The 27544-nt window shown below is 38.5% G+C and overlaps 1 protein-coding gene across 1 annotated transcript in view; it reads right to left on the minus strand.

The window, feature by feature from the left end:
• PARD3B (par-3 family cell polarity regulator beta) overlaps positions 1-27544 on the minus strand; it is a 430355-nt gene that overhangs the window by 139181 nt on the left and 263630 nt on the right. The window contains exons 17-18 of the mRNA XM_010565338.1: positions 3046-3252; positions 1824-2055 (exon numbers count right to left, since the gene is read on the minus strand). Of these exons, the coding sequence (XP_010563640.1) occupies positions 1824-2055; positions 3046-3252 (439 nt within the window). The remainder of the gene's footprint in view (positions 1-1823; positions 2056-3045; positions 3253-27544) is intronic.

A 27544-nucleotide genomic window follows, 5' to 3' on the forward strand; every position in this document is an offset into this window, starting at 1 on the left:
TACAGATAAATAAATATTATTAACAATTACTGTCTGCTGGGAAGACTATCAACCTAAATAAAAAGGAAGCTTATGAAAAGAAGAGATGTGTAAAGCTGGTGTACAACCAAAATGTGAAATATATTCTGAAAAAGGGAATTACTAAAAATGGTAACCTATTGTTCCCAGCTTTGCATATTGATCATTATCAGATTTTTTTGTCAACTACAATCACTTGTTTTGGATTCTGATATCACCCCATGTTCTTTCTGGCTCAGTCATCACACCCCCATAAGTAAGCCTTTGCACTTCAAATCTGCCAGTGATACATGAAACAGAATACTTATGCTTTTGTCAGACCTCTGTATCACTCACCTCCTCTTCCAACAGCCCTATTCATGCCAAAGAGTTAAAAAGAAGAATGAAAATAGACATAAAGCTTAAGATACACAGGAGAGTTGTTGAAGTCACCCTCCTAATTATTCAGTGTTTTGACTACTGTTCCATGTTAAGTCCTATTGCTTTAAACAGTATGAACACAAATGTACATGCAATGCACAGGTGTATGTGCCTCCTCAGCATTCCTAAAGAGCCCCATTTGAATGCAGACTGGTATATACACGCACCTTCATCTTATGAACACTAACAACTGCTGAAATCATGCAAATTTGGCACATAAGCATTTCTGTATATTTTTGACAGTATCTCTACAGTGTTCAAAAGCTGATAGGGCAATTTTGAGGATTCCTAGTGACGATACATGGAAGAAAGTCAGCTAAAATCTTCCATGTCAATATAACAGAAGCCATTTGACTCCAGAGGACGTATCAACAGAAAGCTGCAATGTGAGTTCATATATCACTGTCCTAATGAATATGATTGTAAGTGAATGATCTTGCAGCTGAATTTCTTAGATTACTAGTTAAATGTATCTTTGCCTAAGCAATGATTGTGGCTTTTGTATGTATCTGGCTTGTCTACAACACAGCATTCTAAGAAACACCAATAGCCTCCTAAAGCTAACATTAAGTGTTCAGTGCCACAAGTAACTGCATGTTCATACAGTCTCATCTCCTCCAGGCGAGCATTAAATTTCATTCACATACCCTATATTAATTGCAAAGATCTACTTAAATGGAAACACTTTGATTCTCAGTGCGGTAAACAGGTACCAGAAGCAGGGCTGATAGCAACCAGAGTGCCTACAGCACCAAAGGCTCCCACAATAGCAAGGAAATGGCCTGAAGAACTTTGTCTATTCTCTGATGATTCCAGAGATGCAAAACCAACCAATAGCCACAGAAGAAATCCAAACATTTGCATGCTGCGCAGGAAGGATGGTGAACTTTTGTCCACTGCAGGCAATGGCTGAAGCTGAGAAGCAAAGATTTTATCATAGCTAGTGGTTTTCAGCAACTGCAAATGTTACTAGACTGTTTACAGTAACACTAGCAATCCTGCTCTCCCCAAAGCTTGTGAAGGAAGCAGATAAGCAAGAGAAGAGAAGGCAAAGGTCTGAGCGTGGGAGCTGGTCATGTATTACTCAGAAATATTCCCCACAAAGCCTCCCCCACTGACACACGCTTGTTTTTAGCCTGAAACCTTGAATCTTTTCTGACATATGGGAATGAATTTCAAAGGCACAAAAAGACATTTTGTCTGCCAAATGTCTTCTGCCTCAGCTACAAGTTTGGTATAAAAGTATAAACTGCTTTCTTTTTAAATAACATAAACATTATTTTGAGTCCAAGTGAAATAATTTTTCTACTACTTTATGAGAGTGTCAGTTGTTTCCTATGTTATAATGAGAATGGGTGGCTGTTCTGCTTTGTAAAATGCTGTACCTCAACATGACACCAAAGCCTTTCTTCTTTTTCTTTTCTGGATCTTCATTTTCTTCCTTCCTTTTCTTCTCTTTGATTTTAGATTTGCCCTTTTCCTTTTTCTTCTCTTTTTCTCTACTTTTTTTGTCTTTTTTTGCTTTGGTTTCTGCATCTTCTATTTCAGGGTTCTCTGGAGGGGCTTCCATGTTCTGAGCTTCTTGACCAGAGTGAGAGCTCTTATCAGAGAAACCATCTGCACAGTATGAAAAAGAACCAGTGAGGATGGCTAAGGGCCACCAAAATGCAAACACACGAAATACAGCATGAGTGTCTACAAAGCACTCAAATGACTCACAACACTTAACTCATTTAATTGAATAATTTAAAAAGCAGACTAAACATATCTAGTGAATTCAAGCAGATTTCTATTGTAAATTAAATACTGAGTTACTTTAGTGACTTGTTTTCTAGTTATTATTCCTGATACAAAAATCCTGACATGGTAAAACACTATTCTGTTTGAAATCTAGCTTGTTAACCTCCATCAGCTCGAGAAAACCGACATGCTGGGATGCAAACACTGAGAGGTTACTTCAACAAGAGATTCTGGCAACTGACGTAGCCAACCTACGTAACAAAATGATTTCATTCACTCCCTGGAATCTTTCTATTTTAATGGCTCAACAAGAAATAGATAAACCGTTCTATCTGGTTGAAGAGCTGTGTTGTTTCTATTTGGGGGGCTCAGGATCCCGGCACAGTTTTATGCTTCACGCTGAAGACGACATATTTCCAGACTGGGGTCTATAAACCCATGGTGACAGAATGAGCAGCAGGGTGCTATCAATACACTCTGCCTTGTCTATAACAGGAAACAAACTTCCTGGTTGGAGAAGGGGGAATTGTAGACAGCTCTGTAAAACAAGCAAGATAATTTCTAATGTAATCTGAAGAAGGCAGCTGCTTCTTGAAGTTGAAAAATATAATTATTTAAGGATTGAGTTCTAAATCCTCCAAACCCACCCCCGCCCCAAAGGAGATCAGTGAAAGACTTTACACTAAACCCAGTCAAGGTTGGATGGGGTACTGCAAAGACAGCTCTATTCAGTGGAAGACATAAGCAGCTTTTAAAATGTGATCAACTTCAATTGGACTAAATCACTTGCTTATGTACTTTATTGAGCTGGCCCTCAGCAGTGCTAAGTGAAGGTGGCTCCCTCAATATGTGCCATTAGCAACATACCCTCTTCTCCATCTTCAGGTCCATCGTAAGACTTGTCAATAGCAGCTCGGAAACTCTCATTACACCCCCGACCACGGACCACGTGAGGCCTGGGTCTGTGAAAAGGGAGTTCGTTCTTCCTAACTTCAGCCACAGCAGTCTGAAGACTCTCAAGAGAACTGGACTTCTTCAATCCCAGTGTAGGACCGAAATCTTTGCCAGATGAATCTGGAAAACAAATAGTTAAGTTTTTGTACCTAAAACCACACAGAGACAAGAATCTAGTCAGCCAGATACATTTAATTGTGTACTTTATTACTTGGGGCCTTTGAAATAGTATGCAATCAATGTAATTTGTTCTAAAAATAACATCAAGTTAAACCTAGTTCAGTAGATATCCCCGTTCAGCCTTGGAGGGACTTGCATGTAATTTACAGACCTGAAAACGGTGACGGGCAATAGCTGGCTTGCTCTGTGTCACTTTAAAGCCTGCACCAGTGATAAGGATGGGGTTGCTTCTTCCCCCTTTGACAGCAATGTCCAGCTGGACACTGCTAACAGTCTCAAGGAGAACATTATCCTTAGACTCACAAAACCAAACACTGCTACACAACAAGAGTTTTGGTTTTTAGAATGAGTCAGGTTGTATGAATGGTTGATATTTTCAAATACATTTCTCCTGTGACAAGATATTATTAGTTGTCTCAGTCTTATCCGACCTTTTTCTTCAAGCTGAAGCTGGTGCTATGATATCAACACACAGAGCAGGTTTTTCAAGAAACAAATATTTCCAGCAAAGTACAGCTTAACATAAATGATGTTGCCTCCTTGCTTATGTGCATTAGAAAGCACTTCATACAAAAAAAAGCAAATACCTTCCCATGTCTCCCAAACCTTTCCTCTCTTTGAATGCTTGACTATCTGACCTTAGAAAGGCTTTATTTTGTGGCAGCATTAGTGTTAATTAGTATTAATATAATGATAGTAGAATAGATAAAGAAAAAAGTTCAACGAATACATGCATACCAATCAATGAAGAAATTCACAGCTTAATTTAAAAGCCTTTGTAGCATCTACTTAGTTTTTATATGGCAGAACAGTAAATGTGACATATAGACACCGCAGAAGAGACTTTGCCTTGCAATATGCCTTCTGTGTTTGAGAACACAAATGCTTTTGTTTTCAACTCCTACGTGATACTAACGCAAGCAACAGGAGAATGTAAGAACAGAAGACCTTCACATACATGTCCATACACTGTCAAGCCTGAGGAGATTCAAGGAACACAGAAAAGACAGGTATGTTAGTACTATATGCTGTGATTTTAGCAATCCTAGAGTGCAGGTATTTCTGAATTAATACAGTGTGATCAGTGAATCTTAAAAGGAAAATAGCTAAGAATTGGCACCAAACAGAGACTCATTGGTAGTGTCTACATGAAGCAATTTACAATTCCATTACCTGCAGACCGCTATGTGGCTGAAAATAAGGTGCCGAGGGGTGTGGAGACAAACAAGTTTAAGGGAAGCCTGGTTGCTCCATCACACAGTGCAACCTTCTTTTGCTCACTGATTGCCATTCTGGAGACTACCATTATTGCCAAATTAGCAAGTGCTAAAACGGAGTTAGAGCAATGACTTGCATACAACATAAAGGTGCTTAAAATCACTAAAATCTTGTGCATTAGTAAAGAGGCACTGTGGTGCCTATCTCAGGCTGAGAAGGGGCAAAAACAAGGGAAGCATAATCACTGTAAAAGGTGGCAAAGTGAAAGCCGCTCTGATTAGCAGAGAAAAAGCTTTCTTGTTCTGCAGTCAGAAAACAGCTCTGACGGGTTGCTTCTGCAGAAGATCCAGGGCACCGCGGTAAAACTGGCAGAGTGTGGCCGGCTGCAGCGGCCCAGGGAAAGCGGAGCTCAGCCAGGCTGGGTCGCAGGCCTAAGCTGAGGGCTGCCCGGGTGGAGGTGGGCGAAGGCATGCCAAGGGCTACGGCTCCCACCTCTGTGGGCAGCTGGCACCCAGTGCACCACCTGCGGAGCGGAGCCTCCCGGGTTTAAAGGCGACTACGGCGCCTTCAAGGAAGCGATGGCCCCAGGCCCACCTCCAGAAGCAGGCAGTGCAGTCCCAGGGAAGGGCCACCACTCTGCGCGGCCACACGCAGACCGCAGGGATCGGCTGGTGCCCATGGCTCGGGCGGTGGGGGTGGGTTTGCCGCCAACGCCGATTTCCAGGCTGCTGCAGCTACCCAACTACCCGAGACAGCTGTGTCAAAGCCAGCGCAAAGGTGTTTATATACACATCCCAGTACAAGCTGTACTACATCAAATTAGTGCCCTAAGCTGCATTACCTGAAAGAAAGTCTCGGGTTAAATGCCAGTTAGACTCTGTCTTAGATAAAGCTAAGGCAATTACTCAGACGGGAAGACCGCTCTTCCCATATGAAGGCCATTCCTAAGAAAATCCAAGCCAACACCTAAGGTTTGGAGTGACACACTCAAATGTCACATGTACCAGAAAGCCAGCTGTCTGCTCAGCCTCGCTGCAGCTTCCCCGGCACACACTGTGATGCTGTTTTTAGGCACCTGGTCACATACTACATAGTTCAGTCAGGATCACCAAGAGAAGGTTCTTTGTCCAATACTGGCCTTAACAATTGCGTGGGAAACTCAGAGTTATTGGCAAAGCATGTTTCTTTCTGTATAAATAGCCTTTATTTTGCTATTTTGTCCTAACATGAAAGTCCCCCTAAGGAATTAATTTTAGTAATAACTAGCAATAACTTCCTGGTTTTTGATATTTTAAAGAGAACACTTACAGTCACTTTCATGTAGTATTTTCAGTTTGACACTAAAAAGAGGAAAAAAGAAACTAAATGGAACGTTCTTTAGCTACCAAGTAAATTCACAACACCACTACCTTGGGAACTGATTTTTTTTTTTTCTAATGCTCTGAAAAGAAATAGAACTGGATTGTGGTCACTTCATTGCCTAACATAAAAAAATAATGTGTTACCTTAAAGGACAGTATAAAATGGCAAAGATTAACTGTATTTCTCCCTCACTGGCAAAGAAAGTTAAATTTCATCTGTGATCGTCCTGTGTTCTAACATTTAAAAGGTGTCCTCATTATTCAAAAACTTACTGAGAGCCTTCAGTCACAGATCAGTATTAAGCCTTTAGTTGCCCCTTTCTAAGGCTGTAATAATTTACACTGAAATTTCACTGGCAATATTGGAAGTTTCTCACTATTACCATCAAAATCCACCCATGAAGAAGCACCTGAACCCAGGTGAAAAATAACTGGATTTTCTTCTTACTGATGACAGTAGTAGCAATGCAACTTCATTAAGAAAGGGAACATTCAGTCAAAAAGTTTACATCCTTGGACATTCTCACCAGGGTTTTCAGTGAGAACTTAATATTTTTGCTATTCAGCTTTTATTCCTTTTTTTCTTTCATTGTAAGGCTACAGGAATCACACATTAGTGCACAACTAAAGACACAGGAGCTGAGGAGCTTCCCTAAGCAGGGAGACCAGCCCCTTCCTTTCACAGCCAGCATCTATTATTGGATGCTTTACAGAGAAATGCACAAGACTCTGTAATGAACAAGAACCAAATCCCAACTAGCTATATTTACCTCTCCTGTCCCCCCCCAGTACCTTTTGCATTTCTGGACTGCTGCAAGCCTGAAAACATGAATTTTTCCTCATGGGAAAAAAAACCCCAAACCCAACAAATAACAAAAAAACCTTCTCACCTTTTACAAGTTATTAACAAGCATTTCTGGGAGTGCATGGTGTGCGTATGTGTGTCCACATCTAGCCCTACCCAGATTTTTAATACAAAAATACAGTTTGGCAATGAGAAATTTCATTGTTCATTGTGTAAAAATGTTTCTTTTTATGGATTTTAAATTCTTGAGCCCTCATTTTACTGCTTCTTGTAGTACAATGATAAAAAGTCAACTGAAGCATACACTTTGGTTTTTTTTTATATAAATCGTGAATGACTTTATGCATTGCTAACGGATTTATGAGAGAAAACAACAACTGACATCAGTACCTGCCTATGACTGGCTGAAATCAAGTTGCTGGTTCCTAGATGATATCTGTAATGATCATCCTTTAACTGAAAGATAGTATTACACAAACCTTAATTTTCTGCTCAATGCCAACATGGCTACTGCAGATTTTTTTTTCTTAATGTACTAGTAAAAGCAAACCTGCTTTCTGTTCTTTTATTATTATTAGTTTCAGGTATTTCCAGGCTTCTCTTTTTCCCACATCTGCACACTCCTTTCTTTTTCTATAGCCCAGCAGAAGGAAACATGCCAAAAGCGTGATGTGAGTCCTGAAAATCAAAGGGAAACAAATGACCCAACCTTGTGGGCAATGCAAGCCACGCCAAAGGCGTGTGTAGAGAGAGTGGAACTGAAGAGAAGCCATGAATCACTGCCATTCTAAATGAAATACAACTCCTAATAGACCCTAAACAGTAAATGTTTTATATATTTATCATTAATTTTACTTTTTAGATAATGTTTCTTCTCAAATACCGAAACTATATAAATATGCCTAAAGGATAATATTCAGAGGAACCTATCTGTGTGAGCTAAACTAATTTAGGTTTACATATTGAAAGATATAGTGAGGTAAAAACCAGTTATGAAGAAAGAAAGAAGGGAAAGCGTCACCGAGACTGAGAAACTAGAACACAATAGATTATAAATAGTCTGGCTCTGTATTCACCAGAGCCCTAAACACACATGTTCCTGGTTCCTACTATGTTGCACATGATGGAGGTGCATGTGTTACTAGGGAAGAGAAAACGCTGATGAAAACAATGCGTCTTCTATCCTGTGGGTACTGGGATGGCGGAGATAGCACGTGAGTGCTTTTAGCAGGCAAACAACTGTTCATTCATGAAACACCAAGGCTGACTTCTGTTGTGGTAGGACTCGGAGTGAGATATGCCAACAGCTTCTGGGGAAGCAGCTACAGCCCAGTGCCTGTTCTGCTTTGGACATACACCCTGAGTAACATTCATGATGCCCCTTAGCCTCACTGAACTTGAACCTACCCCAACCTAACTGATCTAACTGCTCACTCTATAGTTATCTCTTCTCTAAAGGAACTGGGGCATGTTTAAAAAATCTTTTGATACATATATGTTCCCGTGATTTTCAAAATACAATCAATTCATTGATCACATACATGTTTGGGTTTTTGACACAAATTAATGTATTGCTAACCTTACATTGCCCCTGCAGAGGTGAGGATAGCAAGTATGGTTTGAGAAACACCCCAACTTTTGTTCAGAAAGGAAAAATTCTGTTGTACAGAATCAAATGATATAGTTATCAGGCTGGTACAACAGGCCCCTCAGCAAAATTTAGTCAAAATAGATCCCTGCTGTAGGGAAACCTTTTGTATGAGAACGAACCAAATCTGTTACCCAAGTGAAAGATATCCAAAGATACAAAAGGCAAGAGACAGTAAGACTTGACTGCTTTACTCTCCCCTTAGCTCCTTTTGGAAATTTACCTCTAAATAAATTAGTGTGTAAAGTGAAAACTGTGAGCATCTTTTAATAAGTGTAAGGTCGAAAGATAAAACATTTGTCATTATTACCAATCTCCATGTGCCATAAACATCAGAGAATAGGTAGACAAACACGGTTCTTACCTACAGGGTTGCAACACATATCGTAACTTAAATTAATTCATATTCAATTCTTTCTGAACCATTTTGTTCAATGTAGTTTCATTTATTTCTGGTAGGATTCACAGTATGCACAACTGCAAAGGATTTTTTTTCTCTCAGATTTTTATATTCAGATACTTCCTCAATCGTCAATTGATTCAATGCAGAGAATGATTTAGGAAGGAGGAATTTGAAAATCATTAGGTCATTTAGCTTGTGATTTTCAAATGAAGAGCTTTAATATGACATTTTTGTAGAATAACCTTATACCATACTGTAGCCTTTTCTTCAACACTAGTTTATACAGGTAGCCTAGAAAAGATTATGAAGGGCTCGATAAAAAGCAAGAGAAAAATCACTATCTTGCACTCACATATTAAAGACAACATGTATCGTTTTGCTCATTTTGTACCTCAAACCAAGCATTCCAAATTAGAAGCAGGAATACTGAACACAGAACAATCCCACACCTGACGGGGGGACAGGGGGGGATCTAAGAAAGAGAAATCAAAGCATGGGAGAATTTAACAAGTCCTCTGATTAAAAGAGCCAGCTACAGTCTTCAGATTTACAGATATTTCAATCTATTTTACTACATATAATGATTGCAATTTAGCCCACATTTGCACAAACTGCAATTTCAACTACGAATAATGGCAGTTCACAATTTGTAGCTAGAAGGTACACTAAGCTTTAGCCAACTGAAGAGGAAAGGCTTTGAATAAGGCAGCCATTAGGCAAGAGGCAAAAATGCACTACTGTCATCTTGGAAACGTATGCTGATGTCATCGTTTTCTATAGTCTTATTACTAACAAAAAACAACATTGCAGAAGAACGTGTTAGTATTTAAAAAAGAATAATACGTACAGCATTAAACATCTCAAAAATGCTATTAAATTTCAGAGTGCAACAATATTAAAGCTAAGAATTAGGAGCAAAAGAAGAAAGAGATTCAAACAAAAGCACTCAGAGAAATGGCACGCGCATTTGCTAGGTTAGTGCTGAATGTTGGACAAAATGTAGCCAAGCCTGTCTTTGCATAAAAGAATGTCTAATGTTATCTGCTGAAATAATTAGTTTTCTCCATTTGTTTACATGTTTGACCTCTCACATAACCTTCCACTTCACAGTATAGCTCTGCATCCAGTGAAAAGTTTTCCTAGACATTTGAATCCCTACTACTCCAGCAAGCTAGTGTTCTCTCTCTAGTTGGTGCAAACTGAAGCACTTACCCTTCAAACAGGTCCCAGTATAAATTAAGCTACCTGACCTTCTACAAAGCAGGAGCTTTCTCCTCAAGGATATTTATGTATATCAAATTGATTTTAGATATAGCTGTTACAACCTGCTAGAGGAAAACAGCCATAGGAAAAGCAATGCAGACAGGAAAAAGTCCAGTTTTTAGAAAATATGATTCCCCAGTGATTTCAAGCACCTTGTAAACTGATCAGTCTGGAATTGAATAGCAGTAAAAAAAAATTCCAGTGCCCTGTGATTGCTTTATTTCTACTTCCACACCCACTCTCTGATAAGGTCAAACATTTCAATCTGGCTTTAAAAAATTGGGAAATATGATGCCTTCTGAGATTAATTGATATAAATTACACTTCTCAAACTAAACCAACATTTTTGTTCCCAGGCCAAAGTTTAACACGAAGTGAGAGTCCCTGCACTAATATTTAAACAAAGTCACTTTTAATGGTATGAGGCTAACATCTAGAGTGTTACCTTTGACCTGTAGGGCAGAGGAAGAAACTTCTTCAGTAGCAGAACAGAAGAAATCAAGCCAACACTTACGTTAAATTCATAGTTATGATCTATTTTGTTAAGCCTTAAGGCTATTTTAAAATAAGCTGCTGAATTATTACTCAATCTCAGTCATCAAGCCTGAAATCATATTTTTAAAAATGACTAATTCAAATCAGAAGTAACAAATTAAAAGGATACAAAAAGTTCATATTAAGCTTTCTGTTTTCTTCGCTAATTCAAAGCTTTATTTGAGTTCTTTACATGTGAATGCAGAAAGAAATTCTCTCATATCAACCATTTTATTCACAATTATTTTCTTTTTTAAAAAGTGGTATGTTATTTTTACAGATCAAGTTTTGGCCTGGACACATTTTTACAAACACTCACATAAGCTGCATGTTAAAGATTCCTTTAAGCGTCATTCAGGGATTAATTTAGGCTATTACAACAACATGGAAGATTATTATTATAAAAGAAAAGCCAAGCCAAGCCAAGGCAACAAAGAAAAAAACATTTCAATTTCACCAATTTAACTTGCAATTAAAAAATAAATTATATAAACCACTTCGTGTGTGCTTTTCTTTATCTGTGAACATTAAGACTAAGGAAAAAAAGGTAGATTTTTAACAAAATAACCTGGGAAAAGGACACCTTTTGCTAATAATGGCATTGCTTTTGTACACCTGCCCACACTCTGATCAGTGAATCCTACAAGCTTGAGATATTTATGAGCTCTCTTTATTGCTACCTGCCCCCCCCCAACAAACTGCCCAACAGCCGCTCTAATTTAAGATGCTCTAAATATTGTTGCCATGGGTGACACATGAACATGAGTAAGGCAAAGCTCTGCTAATAAAAAGGCTTTCACAGCATTTCAGTCCTTCCTCATAAGTAAAGTTAAAATTTATGGCTTTTAAAATACTGGATCTGAGAGGTCAGGTGAAATGGCTGCTAGTAATAAAAGGAATCAATATGCCACAGCATCTGAAGCAGCCAGCAAACTAAATAAACACTTCATCCAAATCCACTTGGCCCTGAATTAAAAGAACATAAAATACTGTATTTATTTTGTTTGCCCTTCACCAGTCCATGGTTTGCATCACTACATCCGCTAGAATTCTAGACAGCGTAAGCGACAAACATATGTTGGCCAAGTAGCAATTAAACTGTATGTCAAGGCTAGGAGCAATTAACTGGGCATTAACCTTATCATGGAACCACTTCTGCATTAGCCAACTACAAACAGGCAAACATCTCAGTCTGGGAAGATTCTGCAATGTGTATTTACAAAAGCTTCAGAGGACTCAGACTTTCTGTCTCAGGCACATACAGAGTAAATGAGCCATTTCCAATAATAACCCTTTATTCATAAACCCTGAACAAAACCAGAATCACCTTTTCCAGTGATTAGCGTGTCCTATTAGCATAGAAATGCAAGACAATTTGTTCCTTACAGTACTTTAAAATAAAGCAGACCAAAAGAAGTAGTGAACTCGCATCTTTTGCTCCTAATCTACATTTGGTTCAGTTTATAAATTGATTTCCAGAGGAAGTTATGAAAACCTATTTTCTTCTGTTTATTTGTACATATTTAAACAGAAAGTGCATAGGTTAATTTTCAGTTTAAGAAATTAATGCACATTTTGAAGTTGCCAGTAGATAACCTGTAAAAAGGTACTTATGCACCTGTAATCAATCTATATATACACACACACAGAGGCCATTCAAAGGCATGCATATTTTTGGAATTGCTTTGTTTATGAGTTTAATAATATGTATCTTGAAACAGTTTTGAAAAGTTGATGTCAAAATCCAACTCTTGAATAGGAATATGCAGAATTTTGTCAAACCTACTGTTAACTAAGAGAAACTGTTACCTGGCACAGCTCTGACTCAAAATCCCTACAGAATTTGAAAGGATTATGTAGGTTTTCAGCAAAAGTCCTCAGCAATGGTTCCTTTTTATTTCCTAGTGAGATTTTTAAGAACATTTGAATGCTTAAAAATTTGGTAACAGTATTTTATTAAAGATTCCTCACAGCTGAATCCACAGTTGGAGTGATATTGGGTCTTTGACGTAGCTTTATTTTACATGCTTCACATTTATTCTTTTTTCTCCCCTTCTTCCTTAAACTATCCTCTGTACTGAAACTTCTTTGCTTGGTCTTATTCCAGAGACGAGGATTGTTTTTAGAAAAACAAAAACCCCCAAAGAATACACCTCCCTCTTGCCATATCTGAAAAACTAAAGAGTGGGAAAAGTACATTCTTCCAGGTCAGTAATACTCCCCCCTCTCCCCCCGCTATTCACCAATAACTTAAAAAGGACTGAAAGGAAACCTTTCAAGCTTTGCATCCAAGTAGGCTGTGAACTAGGTCCTTCACTATAGCTTTTAGGGAAGTAAAGTTTCATTTCCATGTCTAGGTTATTTCCTCTAACATTAGTTGGACCTGGGTAAACTTGGCCATAAACTTATGCCTAAAGTACAGAAACAGAAATACATATGCACTCCCATAGGTACGTGAGCATACAACGATATTCCATGTGCACATTTTCAGCAACTCAATGATCCCATCTACTGACACACCAGAAGCTAGAAAGGAATATTCACACATGCTCCTCAGCCTACGTGTGTAAAGAAGTTGCAAAGTTTAATAAGAAACTCAAGAAGGCACAGGGTCATGTGAGCAGAGAGAACATATGTAAAATAAAGACTTTAGTATTGAGAAAATTATTTTGTAGGTCTTAAAACAAGAAAAGTATTTTCAGGGCTTTCTTCCACAAAACTGAATCGTTAGAAATATCATGTCCAATTCATGGAACAAATGGCAAGGAATTTTCCTTCTAAACAGCTGCAGTCAAGGATTTTGCTAAACTGTTCTGTAGTGTGCAAAGACACAGGCTTACACCCAATGACATCTGGCTGTCTTCTGGGGTCTTAACAGACATGATTCACAACTGGATTACAATCCCAGCCTTGCTTGAAAATAAAGTCAAAATACTACTTTAGTTATACTGGTTAACTCTGAGACACAATCTATGCGATTTACTGCTTTACACTTTACATTTGTTTGGGCATGTATAGTACAACCTTTCCTTAAGAGGTTTGCAGCTCCCTTGCTAGATATGTCATGATGTGTCATCTTAATGAAAAGGTTATTTTAAAAAGAAACTGTCAAAGATGTGAATGAGAGATCAAATAAAGCTAGTTTTGCAAATCTGATTTTTTGGAAAACTTGTTACATTCTTAGATGTTTAGCAAATGTGCACCTAGCCTTTAATATCCCCCATGGAAAAGGGAACCTCCTCAGATCTCTAAGTTTTGTTCCCTCTGCAGCAATTTTTAGTATCCTAAAGAAGGTACTCTATTAATTACCAAGTTATGGGTTTAGGATCTTTTCAATATGCAGTTTTGCACTGCTACAATGTGTTTAAATGGCAAATTAGAAAAGCTAACTAACTGAATTGCTGCATGGAACAACTTAGAATATGATTTAACCACAGCAGCAAACAAATACCAACTTTTCTTGAGATTTTCTTATCCATTTTCCTTGCCTATGTACAAATGACATTACCTCGTTCTCTTTCACTTCCCCAATAAGTGGAGAGTAGATACAAATACGCTCCCAAACATAATATTGTACCAGACTGCAGAAGTGTAGGGTCAAAAGAGAAGAAAGGGTGATTCCAATTCTTGGCAACGTCCCTCATTGACCAATGGGGACATTTCTGGAGAAGTTAATCAAAGCACTATCCTAAATCATGATCAAAAATTCCAAATTTATCGAGGTTTAACAGGATGGTAAGCAGCAGCCACAGTGATACTGCAACCAAGATAACTGGATACAGGTTAAGCCAATCAAACAACATTTTAATACAGACAAATCCAAGATGGCTTATCCTAGAAAAATGAAGGTTTCTTCTAAGCTGGGACTCAATATTATTGGAAAACACATGATTCTGCTCAATGACTCCATATACTCTCAAAGCATGAACCAGGATCTAGCTACGAGTAGATCAGGATGCACTTGGATAACCAGACTTTTAATCAACCATATCAGAAAACCAATACAGTACCATGGATCAGGTGCAAAGCTCAGTGCCCAATTTGATCTACTTCAGCTACTTGATGGTTGGATCCTTGGATGAAATTTCAAAATCGGATATTACAAAGGCAATTGTTCTTCAGGAACAGTCAGTTATTTCAAATAGACAGCAAACCAATCAAAATACATCAGTGCAATGAAATATCCTAAATCAATACTGAACTGCAATCTTTGCCTAGAGCAGGGTCGTAAGCAATCGACAGCAACTGCAACTTTTAGGAGCCTTACTCTAAGATCAAAGCCTAAGTGTACTCAAATTATCAGGGATTCTAGAAATGGAACAAGTAGGTTCGTTTCCAACCTCGTTCAAGCCTGGGGGCCAAATCCTCAGCTGGAGTAAATCAACACTTTTCCACTGTCTGCCAGGTTGTAACAACTGAGTATCTGTCCTTTGATCTTTGTACTCTGCTTGGCACCATACTTTGGCATTATACACACCTGCCCACAGAGAGTCAGACAATGTTAACTCGTTTTACTAAGTTACAGCACAAGTGTCAGATGTTAGCCAGTTCAGCCTGTGGTGGATTCAAAGTAGTGATTTGTAGCTTAAAAAAAGCTCTTCGTGATTTTAGCAATCCAGAGAGCCACCTTCGGTTGCCCCCCAGTCCTGCTAAAGGAGAAAGAAGAAATGAATATGTTTATATGCCTTTCAGCAGGAACCTGTTTCCTCTTTGAAAACTCTGTTTCTACTTATTCAAGGAATCAAAGGTCTGGAAAGAAGTAATAGATTCAGAAGTATAAGCAGGACAAAGATGCATCATCATAATTATCAGCAGTTTTGAAATATTACCTCATGCTTTAAGCACATCATCATGTGAAATTTCTGAGGTAAGAGCACCTCTGCTAACTTGCAGCTCACAAGAGTAGCTTGTGCAGTGTTCTCCCCAGGTTATTTTTTATCTTGTGTGTGTCCATGGTGAGTGCAGTCCAGAAAAAAAAACCCCAATTTTCGAAGTCACTTACTATGTTACAGCAAATTTTCACTGTGTTCTTTTTCTAGTCATATAGCATTTAAAAAAATGAACAAGTATTTACATGTTTTTAAAAGAACACTTTCCAAGTAGTGTGCTTTGATTTGTTCTTTTTCTTATTTTAAGTAATAGTTTCCTCCTCTGCTGATGTTTTGCTGGTTCTTTGGTCAACATTGATGGAATCCATCCAAAATACACTGGACAACGCTAACTTCTGAAATACTAATCTGCAGCTTTCATTTTGCTTGAGAATGACAGCTAACTTTAGTAGGGCCTGACCTCTAGCCAGAACACTTTCATAGAGACAAAGCAATTATATTAATGTGCAAAGCAGGAGTTACTGTTGATCATCAACCAATCAGGAAATAAATCTGCGTACAAAGAAATGCTGTCAGATATACAGCACAAATAAATAAAAAGAAAATGTATTTTTGTTAACCCTTTCCTGTCATGCTAATTTGAGAGTCAGCGGGTATAAAGTTTTCAAATTCTAATGTTATACTGCAAATGACATATTGCCATTTAATATCCTGAATCGTTTGCAACAATAAATGTCTTCCTTTCTAGTAATCTCATTTTGAATTTTATATTTGGCTTATTTAATACTAAAAGGATAGCACATTGATCTCTGACCCCAAAATCCAGATACTGTCCATAAACACACAGTTTACTTATACATGAAGGCAAATATATTTGGCTATATATACACACAGTCATACAACATAATTGCAAGAATGAAGTTTTATACCTTTATGTTGCTTCTCAGCTACATTTCTAAATGCTATGGGAATATAAAAATTAGATACTACTACTTGTGGCCCTTCAGTAGATTCTTGAAACTAAATACGACTTGTCATGGTTTAACCCCAGCCAGCAACTAAGCACCACGCAGCCGCCCACTTACTTCCCCCCCACCCAGTGGGATGGGGAGAAAATCGGGAAAAGAAGTAAAACTCGTGGGTTGAGATAAGAACGGTTTAATAGAACAGAAAAGAAGAAACTAATAATGATAATGATAACACTAATAAAATGACAACAGTAGTAATAAAAGGATTGGAATGTACAAATGATGCGCAGGGCAATTGCTCACCACCCGCCGACCCACATCCAGCCAGTCCCCGAGCGGCGATTCCCCGCCCCCACTTCCCAGTTCCTATACTGGATGGGACGTCCCATGGTATGGAATACCCTGTTGGCCAGTTTGGGTCAGTTGCCCTGGCTGTGTCCTGTGCCAACTTCTTGTGCCCCTCCAGCTTTCTCGCTGGCTGGGCATGGGAAGCTGAAAAATCCTTGACTTTAGTCTAAACACTACTGAGCAACAACTGAAAACATCAGTGTTATCAACATTCTTCACACACTGAACTCAAAACACAGCACTGTACCAGCTACTAGGAAGACAGTTATCTCTATCCCAGCTGAAACCAGGACACGAATATCACTAATATTCTTGAAATTATAAGCTTTTGCTCCAACTACAATAAAAGCCGGTCTCATAAACATTAAGAACAAATGCACACAAAAATTTTTGAACAGTTTCAAGGATATTAAATAGCTCTGCCATATTTCTCTAGCAATATCAGAACATTTTATTCTGCCTTTTTACAGTGGCTAGTGCTGCAGTTTAACTTTTTCAGGTTGACCAACGGTATAAGAACATAGCTCTCGTGTTCAGTGATTACCTTACATAAAAAACTTTTAGCATCTATATGGTTATACCAACTTTTTGTTTCTTCTGTATCAAGAGTGAATGCTTGCATCTGTATTCTGCCCTGTATCCTATTTTTTGTGAAATATTTTTGCCTTCTTTAGTCTTTTTCTGACTGTGGATCAGTATTTCCTCTGCATTAAGAGGGAAATTTGGTTAATCTGTGAAACACATGCCATTCCATTTCCTCAAGAGGACAATGCAAAACAAGCCATACTGTGGTTGGGTATAGACTTATGGCAATCAATTACTTCAATATTTATATAATTCGTAAAACTGCATGCATATTATCACACAGTTAATCAGAGCTGCTTGGCAGCTTCTTCTCTCAACCTTTAATGAATATGTCCCTCATGTAGGACAGTGATACATACTAAGGAATTTACTTCAGAGCAGAAAAATAAATCAGATTTTGAAACACTGAGGTTAATGTTATTAAAATAAAAAATGTAATGGTTCTTATACCATATGCTTAATTGCCCCCCCTGCAGAAAAAACAGTCCCACAGGAAGGAGCAGGAAGCTACTAGTTGGGTTCATATCTTGCTGTAAGAGAAAAAGAAAGTAATGGGTAATCAATCATAATTTCTATTCACAGCAACAACCCTGATAAACATTTATGTGAATAATTTTTTTTTGTTGTGGATACTAAGAGTTTACATGTGTTCAAAGGGAAGCAAGAAAACTCAAGAGAAGCAAAATCTATCGAAGATTAGCAGATAAATAGAAACTATTCTTGCCTTCAGTCTTTAAGTCCATGAATATTTGAAGGCAAGGAATGCTCTTGGAGAAGTAAGATATAAACTTGTCATATCCTTGCATTTCTTGTTAGGCATTAGCATTTGGTAGCATCAGAAAGAGGACATGGGCTATATAGACTTTTTGTCTGATCCTGTATGACCACTGTTATCTTCTTTGGATGTGTTACAGGTGAAAGGCGTCCAGAAAAACAAACAAACAAAAAACCAAAGCCCCAAATAAAGATGACACTGCTTCCTGTTCCTATCAATTCTTCATTAGTTGCATTATGAAAGCACACAGAACCTCTCCAATCATGGGCCAAAACCTCGCTGCACTTGGTGTTATACCAACTCAAAACAGAATAATATTCAGTACCTCTAGTAATTTTTGATCAAGCCTACCTGTATTTCTACAATACTGTCTCTCTTTTGAGTGGCACAACTATAGATCTCTGTTTTCGCAGTGATTTATTTATAATTTGTCAACACTTTGTAAAGTGCAGTTCATCTCCTGCTGCATTCCCTTTATGCTCCTGTGCCTCAGATGTTTTCTATTTTAAACAGAAAAAACAGATGTTTTGGCACAATATTAATTTACTCAGATTTCACATTCAGATTGAACCTGAACTGTTAAGATAAGTACAGCATTTCAGATGAATGTTGCAAGCATCAGCCCATAACAGAGCTAATAACAAGTTCCTTCCTCACCTTTTAAAGATGACATTAGTGGTTCATTACTTCCGAACAGCAATATAGAAGAGCTGAGCACAGATTTTCCTGATATTCTCTTAAACTGTTCTTGCTATTTGTTTATTTCAAGTCAGTTCTGACAGAATGGTCCCTTCTTGCTTAGGTGCTGTTCACAGAATAGGTTAATTTTTCTCCAAGTAGATTGTAAAAAAAAAAAAAAAAGTATCTGTTTTAGCACAGAAGCCCTCTGATATGGAGTTGGTATTTTGTGACAGCTTTAATACAGTCTTATTGCCGACTGTCATTCTTCAATGTCTGTGCTCTCAACTCTTAGAAGACTTAAATGATATTCCTGTACACTAAAGAACATTAGAAACATACTACCTTCTAGTTAATTCAGTTTGATCTAAAACAGCTACCCTGAGTAAGAACTAATATTGATATTGCCTTATACCTTATGACTGCTAAACTTTAATCACTAGGTTTTCTTAGTTTGACTACACAATTAAACTGCTTAAATGAAAACTACAGGCAATTGATTTATATGAAGGTACTAAGGAATTCTATTTGAAGTTTAAGAACAATTCTCTACCAAAGATAACAAACATATGAAAGCTCAAATTGCAAAAGCATATTTCAGTATTAGTTGTTCTAGTACTGGTGGCCTTTTTGTTGTTTATTGATTCTATTTATTTGAGCAGTCATTCCTGTTTCCATTTTCTAAAAATCAGTAACAAAATGGGCACTCTGTTCTGATAATGCAAATTACAGTGCAAGTAAAGACTCTTCATACGTTGTAAGTGTAACTCATCACTAAACTAGGAGAATTACTGCCTATAAAAACTTTTTAGCTATAAAAACTTCCTTAAAAATGTCTAGGGTCCCTCCTTTCAGTTTGGATCATGAAGTATTTGCCATAACAAGACAGAAGGAAAGAGGTGGAGCTTTTAATGCCAAGTCATGTAGGTTTGAAAGGAGTTACTGTTGCAGAAACATTCATTGTTGCTAAGGTTTGAGGAGCACTGAAATGAACAGGACTACCTGCAAGGTAAGTAACTGCTCAAAACAAACAAGGACACAGTTCGCTCTACATTTGATCAGTTTACTGTTTCTTTTACTCTAGGTGAGTATCAGAAGATTCTTGCATCTCCAGTTGAAATGAAGTACTAAACATACAAAAGGATGTCAGAACCTCACTAAGACTCCCCTAAAAAACCCAAACAAACCCAAACAAAACCTAAACAAAAACCAAAACAAAACACCCACCCAACCAACCAAAAAGAACACCAAAAAACCAACAACCCCAAAAAGCAAGGAAAGAGGGATGTGTTGATCTGCTTATATGGTGCTAGGAAGCTGGGGTTTTTCTCATCAAACAGAAGTTAAGCAAATATGTTATTTTGGCTTGAAGCAACCAAGTACATATCTACATCTCTTGTCACTAATAACATTCACTACCTACACGTACTTTCTCTGTTGCGTTGGCATCTTGCAGGGTGAAGGAGCAGTATAAAAGACAGGTAAGCTAATCACAGACACATACCACTGCGCTGACTGGCGAGTGCTCAGGTCAGAATTTTAAAAGATTACTTGTGGGCTCTTCCATGAAGGGAAGAAGGGTAGAAAATTAAAAGGGAAGCTAGGCAAGCAGAGAGTCTATATAGGGATCAGATTTTATAAAATATTAAGTACTTGCTCTCAGAAAATGAATGCTTTAAGATTTCAGCTTCAATCTTGTGGCCTATAACCCATGGCCCCCCATTTTATTTACAATAGCTGAGATACTTAATCTTTTTATACTACCACTCTATATTGTTCCAAATCCAGAGGTTTAGGCCCAGCACTAGCTACTTGAAGTCAAAGTGATTCTTAAAGCATATGTGATTTGTAGACGACAGCGGGATCTTTCTACATAGTTTACTATTTTAATAAAGAAACATTTTTATTTGTTTACATATACAGTAATACTGTATCTACTACATACTAAATAAAATGCATTATTTGTTTGCATTTTCCTGTCTGATTTTCTGAAAAGGCTCATGAAATTTTAATGGAAATGGTTAAAGCAACAGACTATGTATTAAAATTATATACAAAAAATGAACTTAAAAGAGTACTATTAACATTGCAAAGTAAAGTGCTTCAGCTTGGAGAATGCCACAGCAGAGGTGTCCACCATTAACTTATTTTATGCACTCATTGTAATAGACTTCCACTTTATGTCCCAAATACATTATGACAATTTTATTTACAAAACTCCACCTTCCTTCTTTCAGGAAAGATCTACAAATATTTTCTTCCACATGTACAGCAATTAACTCCCTTTCTTATTCAACACACACTTTAATCTGCTCTGACATCAGCACTAAACAGTCCTTCATGCATCTTTCTCTGAAACACCATATAAAGTACTAAGTTTTTTTAATAAACACTGATGACATAATTTTAACAGAAATGTTACTATCTGCGTCTCAGAGACAAGGAACTGAAACAGGACGACTAAGATCAATTCAGGTTACCATTTTAAGATTCTCAAGACCTGATTCCTCTGCCCTCCACTCCCTCTTCTGAATACTTAACAGCGAGCATTTTCTGGGCTCACAGCACTATTGCCACTGACTTTGTTTGCAGCCTGAATACGTTCAGCACTTCTGCAAATCAGCACACAGGTGGGTCAGGCAACAAGGTGAAGAGCACACTATCTCATTGCGTGTGGTTTAAAGACGACATCTCCTCACCGCCAGCAATTCTGAAGTACAGGTGCAGATAGAAAATAATTCAAGCAGCATTTAATGCCTAGAAAATGGAAGAGATGTTTCTTTTTGCCTGAGATCGCCTACACCACTAACATCCGATCCTCCAAGCAGAAAATACCAAACAGGTACACACCTTACAACTTCAACAATAAATGAGGGGAGGGTTGGGCCTTACACAACAGCCTTCATTACCCTTAAGCAGATCCCTCTTGTGCTCTGAAAGTCAAGCCTTTGGGAAGAATTATGCTTTGATTACGTAAGTCTCACCATCGGCATCCACTAAAAGGGTTTGAGTTGCCTTTGCAGACATCCTTACAGCTAGCGTTTCCTACTTAAGACACCTGAAACCTTCAAACTTACATTCTTTTAATAGAGTTTGTATATACAGTTTCCTGGATGTGGGGTTTTGGTGCGGTTTTTTTAGTTTGTTTGGTTTTGCTTGTTTTAAAGAAAAGCAGAGTTTTCTTTACTGCAATGCTGGCTGCCATCCTTTTCTTTCCTATGGGGTTTCTGGATCCACTGTCCTAGATCAGCACAAGCTAGTCTCCCCCTCCCCCTCAGTTATGCCACCCTTTCCCACACTGCATCTTCTCACTTAGCCACATGCCCAGTCTGCCTTTTTCCCCCATCTCCAGCATCCTTTTCTAGCTTCCCTGCCTGCCCCCACTAGCTTGCTGTATTCCCAGCCTCTAGCCATATATTCTTACCTTTTCCTCTCCTAAATAAAAACAAGTATCAGAGTTATTTTAGGAGACAGTAAAAGAACAACCTCTGTCAAAAAAGCAAATAAAACCCATGCTTCAATTGACACTTGAATGGAAAGTTTTACTTCAAACGGCTCCAGTTTCACAGAATCTGTAATGGGATGTGTCATGCATGACACTTAACAGGCAATAACACTGACTACTGCACACTACACCCATGCTTTATACAGAAAAAGAGAAAAGAAAAACAAACCATGAGTAAAGGAGACCAAAGGTTTTTCCTGAGACTTAATGATTTACCCGTATTCCCTACAGGATGGCAGAAAAAGAATGATTGTAAGAGAATTTTTCTCCTGTTTTTTTTTTTTAATGTATTTGCTCTTTTAATATAAATTCAGACTGAGAATTATTCTTTGTAGGTATTTTGTGATGTACATTTCAGTAATAAGTAGTGAGTTGTTTGATGCAATGGCTGACAAAATTTAGTCCTGAATGTAATGCTCATTCTTTTTTGTATCTTTAAAATTAAAACCAGTGAGCTATTTTTTAGAAAAGAATTAAACTCTAGAAGCTTCGATCAAACAATTTTGTCTTTTTGTTTTCAGAATTAAGCATCTGAGCAGATTATAAAGCAATAAAAAAAATAGAGGCATCTGAATAACTACACTATATTGGATTTCTCTTTTATAACATCTCTGTTTGTCAACTGCAGTATTACAACTGGCAATCAAAAAAACCAACCCCTTTTTTGAATACAGGAATTTACGCCAACTGCAGATAGCAACAAAAATCGTAATTACATGAAAAACCCAAACAAATCAATGCCAGATCCTCTGTTCTGGTCCTACTGCACAGAGGCTTGAAAACTGCCATAGCAAGTCATCTGAGGCTTTTGTTTGAAACCTTTGTAAGTGCAATCACCCTTCAGTAACAGATGCAAACTTCTAGTGCCAAGTTCTAGCTCTGTCCTGTTTGTCCCTCCGATTGCCAGGTCCTGACCATAGCAGTGGAAGGGAACTGATCCCCATTTAAGCTTTCAGTGCAGCAGAGTCAGGGTCTTACGGATATATGGCACTAAGGAAACTATCATTCTGAAATTGGGCGAATTGTAAAATTAGGGTCTGCCTCTCTCCAGTGAATTCCCTGCTTTGCCCTGAGCCTACTATTCACACTAGACAGAATGGCTCCTTCCTACTCCTTTCAGTCTGTGAACTGAGCAATTGCAAGCAACAATAGAACAGGAGAAGGAGATGGTCTCCCAGGAAAAACCCACTAATACTGAAACATGCTGTGCAAGCAACTATCCCCAGGACCGGACTATGCCCTGCATGCTTTCCTGCCCATGGGGGACAGAGGGGAACCACAAGCAGAACAGTAAGCAGAAAGCTCTCCATGAACTAGTACCAGAATGGCCAAAAGAACGCAATGAAATTAAGATTATGTAGATATAACTGCACCACATCTGCTAATGTCCTTGAAAATCTGGAGGTGAAGCTTTCAGGTCACAGATTTGCTCCCCTCCCAGACAGATATCCAATCCACAAAGGTTTCCTTTATATATAAGGCCCAGCTTGAAAAGGAGGGAAGGATTAAAGAAAGGATTTTCACAACAGAAGGTGAAGAACTAAAAGGATAGGAATTAGATATAAAATAGCCTCAGTATAGGTGCCCGAGTATTTGGGGAAAAAAAATAAAAATCAGCATTTAAGTTTCTTTAGAAAAAAACAACCAAACATAAATAAGCTTGGTCTCATGTTAATAGGGATCTTCTGTGCACTCACAGGGTTTAGATAACAATCATACTTATTACTTGTAGACAAAAATGAAATGATTGGAAACTACATCACCCATGCAAGACTAATTTAAGTCCAATGAGAAATTTCACCTATCAAGACATCAGGCAGAAAAAAAGGTAAACACTAGAGAAGCTCTTATGTTTTGAAAGGGCAGCACGGTGCCATTCCATGAGGTAGGAGGAAAGTATGTGCTGGTAGTCGATGGTAACTCAAGGAAGTGCTTTCTACTCTTCTATGAAATGATTTCCATTTGGGTTGCCACTGCTATGTACAGAAAAACTCTCCCACTCTGCTCTTAGGTCAGAAAAAGCATTTCAGTAGGACACTTAATTAGGGATGATATTCTGGGTACTTTTGGAGTGCTGTGTAGGTAAGTGCTAAGTAGCATTGCTGTATTGAAAGACCCACTAAAAATAATGCTGTTTCATGAGACATACAAAGAGCAATGTAATTCTGTTCTTCAAAGTTAATTTCTGAACCATATTGCTCTGCACAGCTTTTATTATACAAAGATGTGTATTAATAAAATGCGCCAGCAACCCATTTTGTATAATAAAATCCTATTTCAAATGTTATGGAAGGCAAACACTGTATAAGATACTATTCCAGAAGTGAGCTGGAGTAGAAATACCAATTATTGGTAGCTACCCTCAAAATCCTTCTTACTGACATGGCAACATGATGGGACTTCAAAAGAAAAAATGAAGGAGAAGTATCATTCAAAGTGGAGAATTATAAATGCTTCCCTGTCTATATTCAAGCCTTAGAAGGTAACGTAACTGGCAAATACATGATATTACGAAATTAAGAAAAAAAGAAAAACCACCAACAAAAAAACCCCCGCAAAACCAACCAAACAAAACCAAAACAGTTAAATCTTCTGTGAGGCGACATAATTTTTAACTTTCAGTCAACTAGTTTAAAAAAAGAAAAGTGTCCCCTTCCCCTCTTCAGCCAGTAGCTCAATTTAGTTCAGTGTTCTTCTTTCTACATCTCGTACTTCATACTCCAATATGTAAGTTAGAAGGCCAGATGTATTATCTGGGAAGCTCTCCAAATTCATTAACTCCTTGGCACCAATGACTTCAGGATAGCCACTGCCAGCACTGAATATTATGCCCAGCAAAAACCCAGTTGCTGGAGGGAAAGGATTAATCAAATGAGGCATTAGGCAGTGGCTGTTGGTCTCTTTGGTCACAACAAGTAACTAAAAGAACTACAGTAGCTGCCAACACTGACCACAGCCAACTTTTCAGTACCTAGTATTCTGAAGGTCTTTCCTGAACATCTGCAGATCATTCACCACAAAGCTTGAAAAATGTGCAGATTGTGCTTGAAGGAACATGAAACCAATAGTCAGAGAAAAGACTGGCAGGAAGGCTGTGACTCCAGTTCTAACTGCAGAGCGTGGTAAATGTTACTCAGGGGTGTTAGAATGGTATCGGCACTTTCTCTTCAATTACAGGCGATGCAGTCTGAGGCAACTCATTTTGCTTTCTGAAATGGATGCAGTCTGGCTGTCACCAGCTAAAGGGCTGATGACTGAAGAGCTTTATAAGGCCCTAAAAATGCAGGAGACCTGATGGATCTGCTTGCTGTTTTCAGCTTTCTTCTTAGGGTCAAGGGGGGAGTTCCATGAAGGAAACCAGCTCACTATCAGTCATGCAGGCACTTTCATGAGCCATCTCTTCAGGTACCATCACCAGAGAAACTCTCCAATTTAAAGATCAACATACAGCAAGAGGTCCCCAGGATTTTAAACACTGAACTTGTTTTGCTGGCTGCCGTGCCTTAATTTGAATCTCCACAGCTCCAATAAAAAGCACACCAAATCCTTTACATTCTTCAAACTTCAATTTTAGCTTCTTCAAACTTCACAGTTACTATTTCTTATTCTTTGATTAGGGTTAATGCCAGCTTTTGTGGTTTTTTGCCATCTCCAATCACTTCAAATTTAGTAATGATTCTTACTGGGCATGATATTCCAGGATCCAGAGATGCCAAGATCTCAAGTCCCAATAACCACTTTGCAGAATAGCAGTATCTTTTATCCTGTGTGAAATTCTGCACTAACACAGTTACACTGCTTCTGCTTTCAGAGAAAGCTTTATTCCTGCCTGATATAGCACTCCTCATATTGACACATTCACCATATTTACAAGCTCTCCTACCCTCATGTCAGAAACAACCTGGAATACAAGGCAGTAGGAAGCTCCAACTCAAAGCAGAAACTTTCAGCAAAGACATGAAATCTGGCAGGCTCAGCACAGAGTCACAGGGAAAAGTGTCACCAGGTCTCGGGAAGAGAATGCATGCCCCAAACAGCCTACAACTGATAACTCCTGCAAGCACCACACCATTTACTAGAGAGAGAATTTCAGTGTGCAACAGATACAGACTTCTGCAGGCATGCCTCTCCTTCAGTCCACTGCAAGCTGACACAGACAATGCATTTACCACAGAAAGATGACCACTTATGTCAATACTAGCTGGCCTTACAGTAAGTGGATGCATTCACTTCATTTCATTTCATACTACTTGAATATTCTGGGGTTTTTAATACTCTCTTGACTTGCTTCACTGAATCCTGCTGTCATGGTTTAACCCCAGCCAGCAACTAAGCACCACGCAGCCGCCCACTTACTTCCCCCCCACCCAGTGGGATGGGGAGAAAATCGGGAAAAGAAGTAAAACTCGTGGGTTGAGATAAGAACGGTTTAATAGAACAGAAAAGAAGAAACTAATAGTGATAATGATAACACTAATAAAATGACAACAGCAATAATGAAAGGATTGGAATGTACAAATGATGCGCAGAGCAATTGCTCACCACCCGCCGACCAACACCCAGCCAGTCCCCGAGTGGCGAATCCCCGCCCCCAGTTCCTATACTGGATGGGACGTCCCATGGTATGGAATACCCTGTTGGCCAGTTTGGGTCAGTTGCCCTGGCTGTGTCCTGTGCCAACTTCTTGTGTCCCTCCAGCTTTCTCGCTGGCTGGGCATGAGAAGCTGAAAAATCCTTAGCTTTAGTCTAAACACTACTGAGCAACAACTGAAAACATCAGTGTTATCAACATTCTTCGCATACTGAACTCAAAACATAGCACCGTACCAGCTACTAGGAAGACAGCTAACTCTATCCCAGCTGAACCTAGGACACCTGCTCAGAACAATATTCAGCAATACTGACCAGGGGGAGAAACAGCAACTATGACATGTGAACACCGAAACACTGCCCCTGCCTCCAGGCCTCAGTTAATGTAACAATATGCTCAGAATCACTTCAGGAAATTAAAGAGGGGAAAAAAAAAAAAGGAGGTGGAAGAAATATGAATGTATGAGTGTCTTGGCTGGAAAAAATTCTTGTGTGTTGGGATTTTTTTTCTTCCTAGTCACTTCTCCCACTTCTATATCATAAGGGAGCTATAACATCAGTTAACTGCTGAGCATGAAAATTCCCAGGTCACATTAAACAAAGTTCCTGCCCCTTTCTCTGCTCCTGGAGCGACAAATGCTCCCCAAGGAAAAAGGCTGTTGGTTTGCAATCCCTGGATGCCAACAATTCATACTGGGCAACACATAATTCCCATATTGTTG

This window comes from Haliaeetus leucocephalus, unplaced genomic scaffold (assembly GCF_000737465.1).
Source record: "Haliaeetus leucocephalus isolate CR32 unplaced genomic scaffold, Haliaeetus_leucocephalus-4.0 Scaffold1, whole genome shotgun sequence".
In the NCBI taxonomy this organism is placed as follows: domain Eukaryota; kingdom Metazoa; phylum Chordata; class Aves; order Accipitriformes; family Accipitridae; genus Haliaeetus; species Haliaeetus leucocephalus.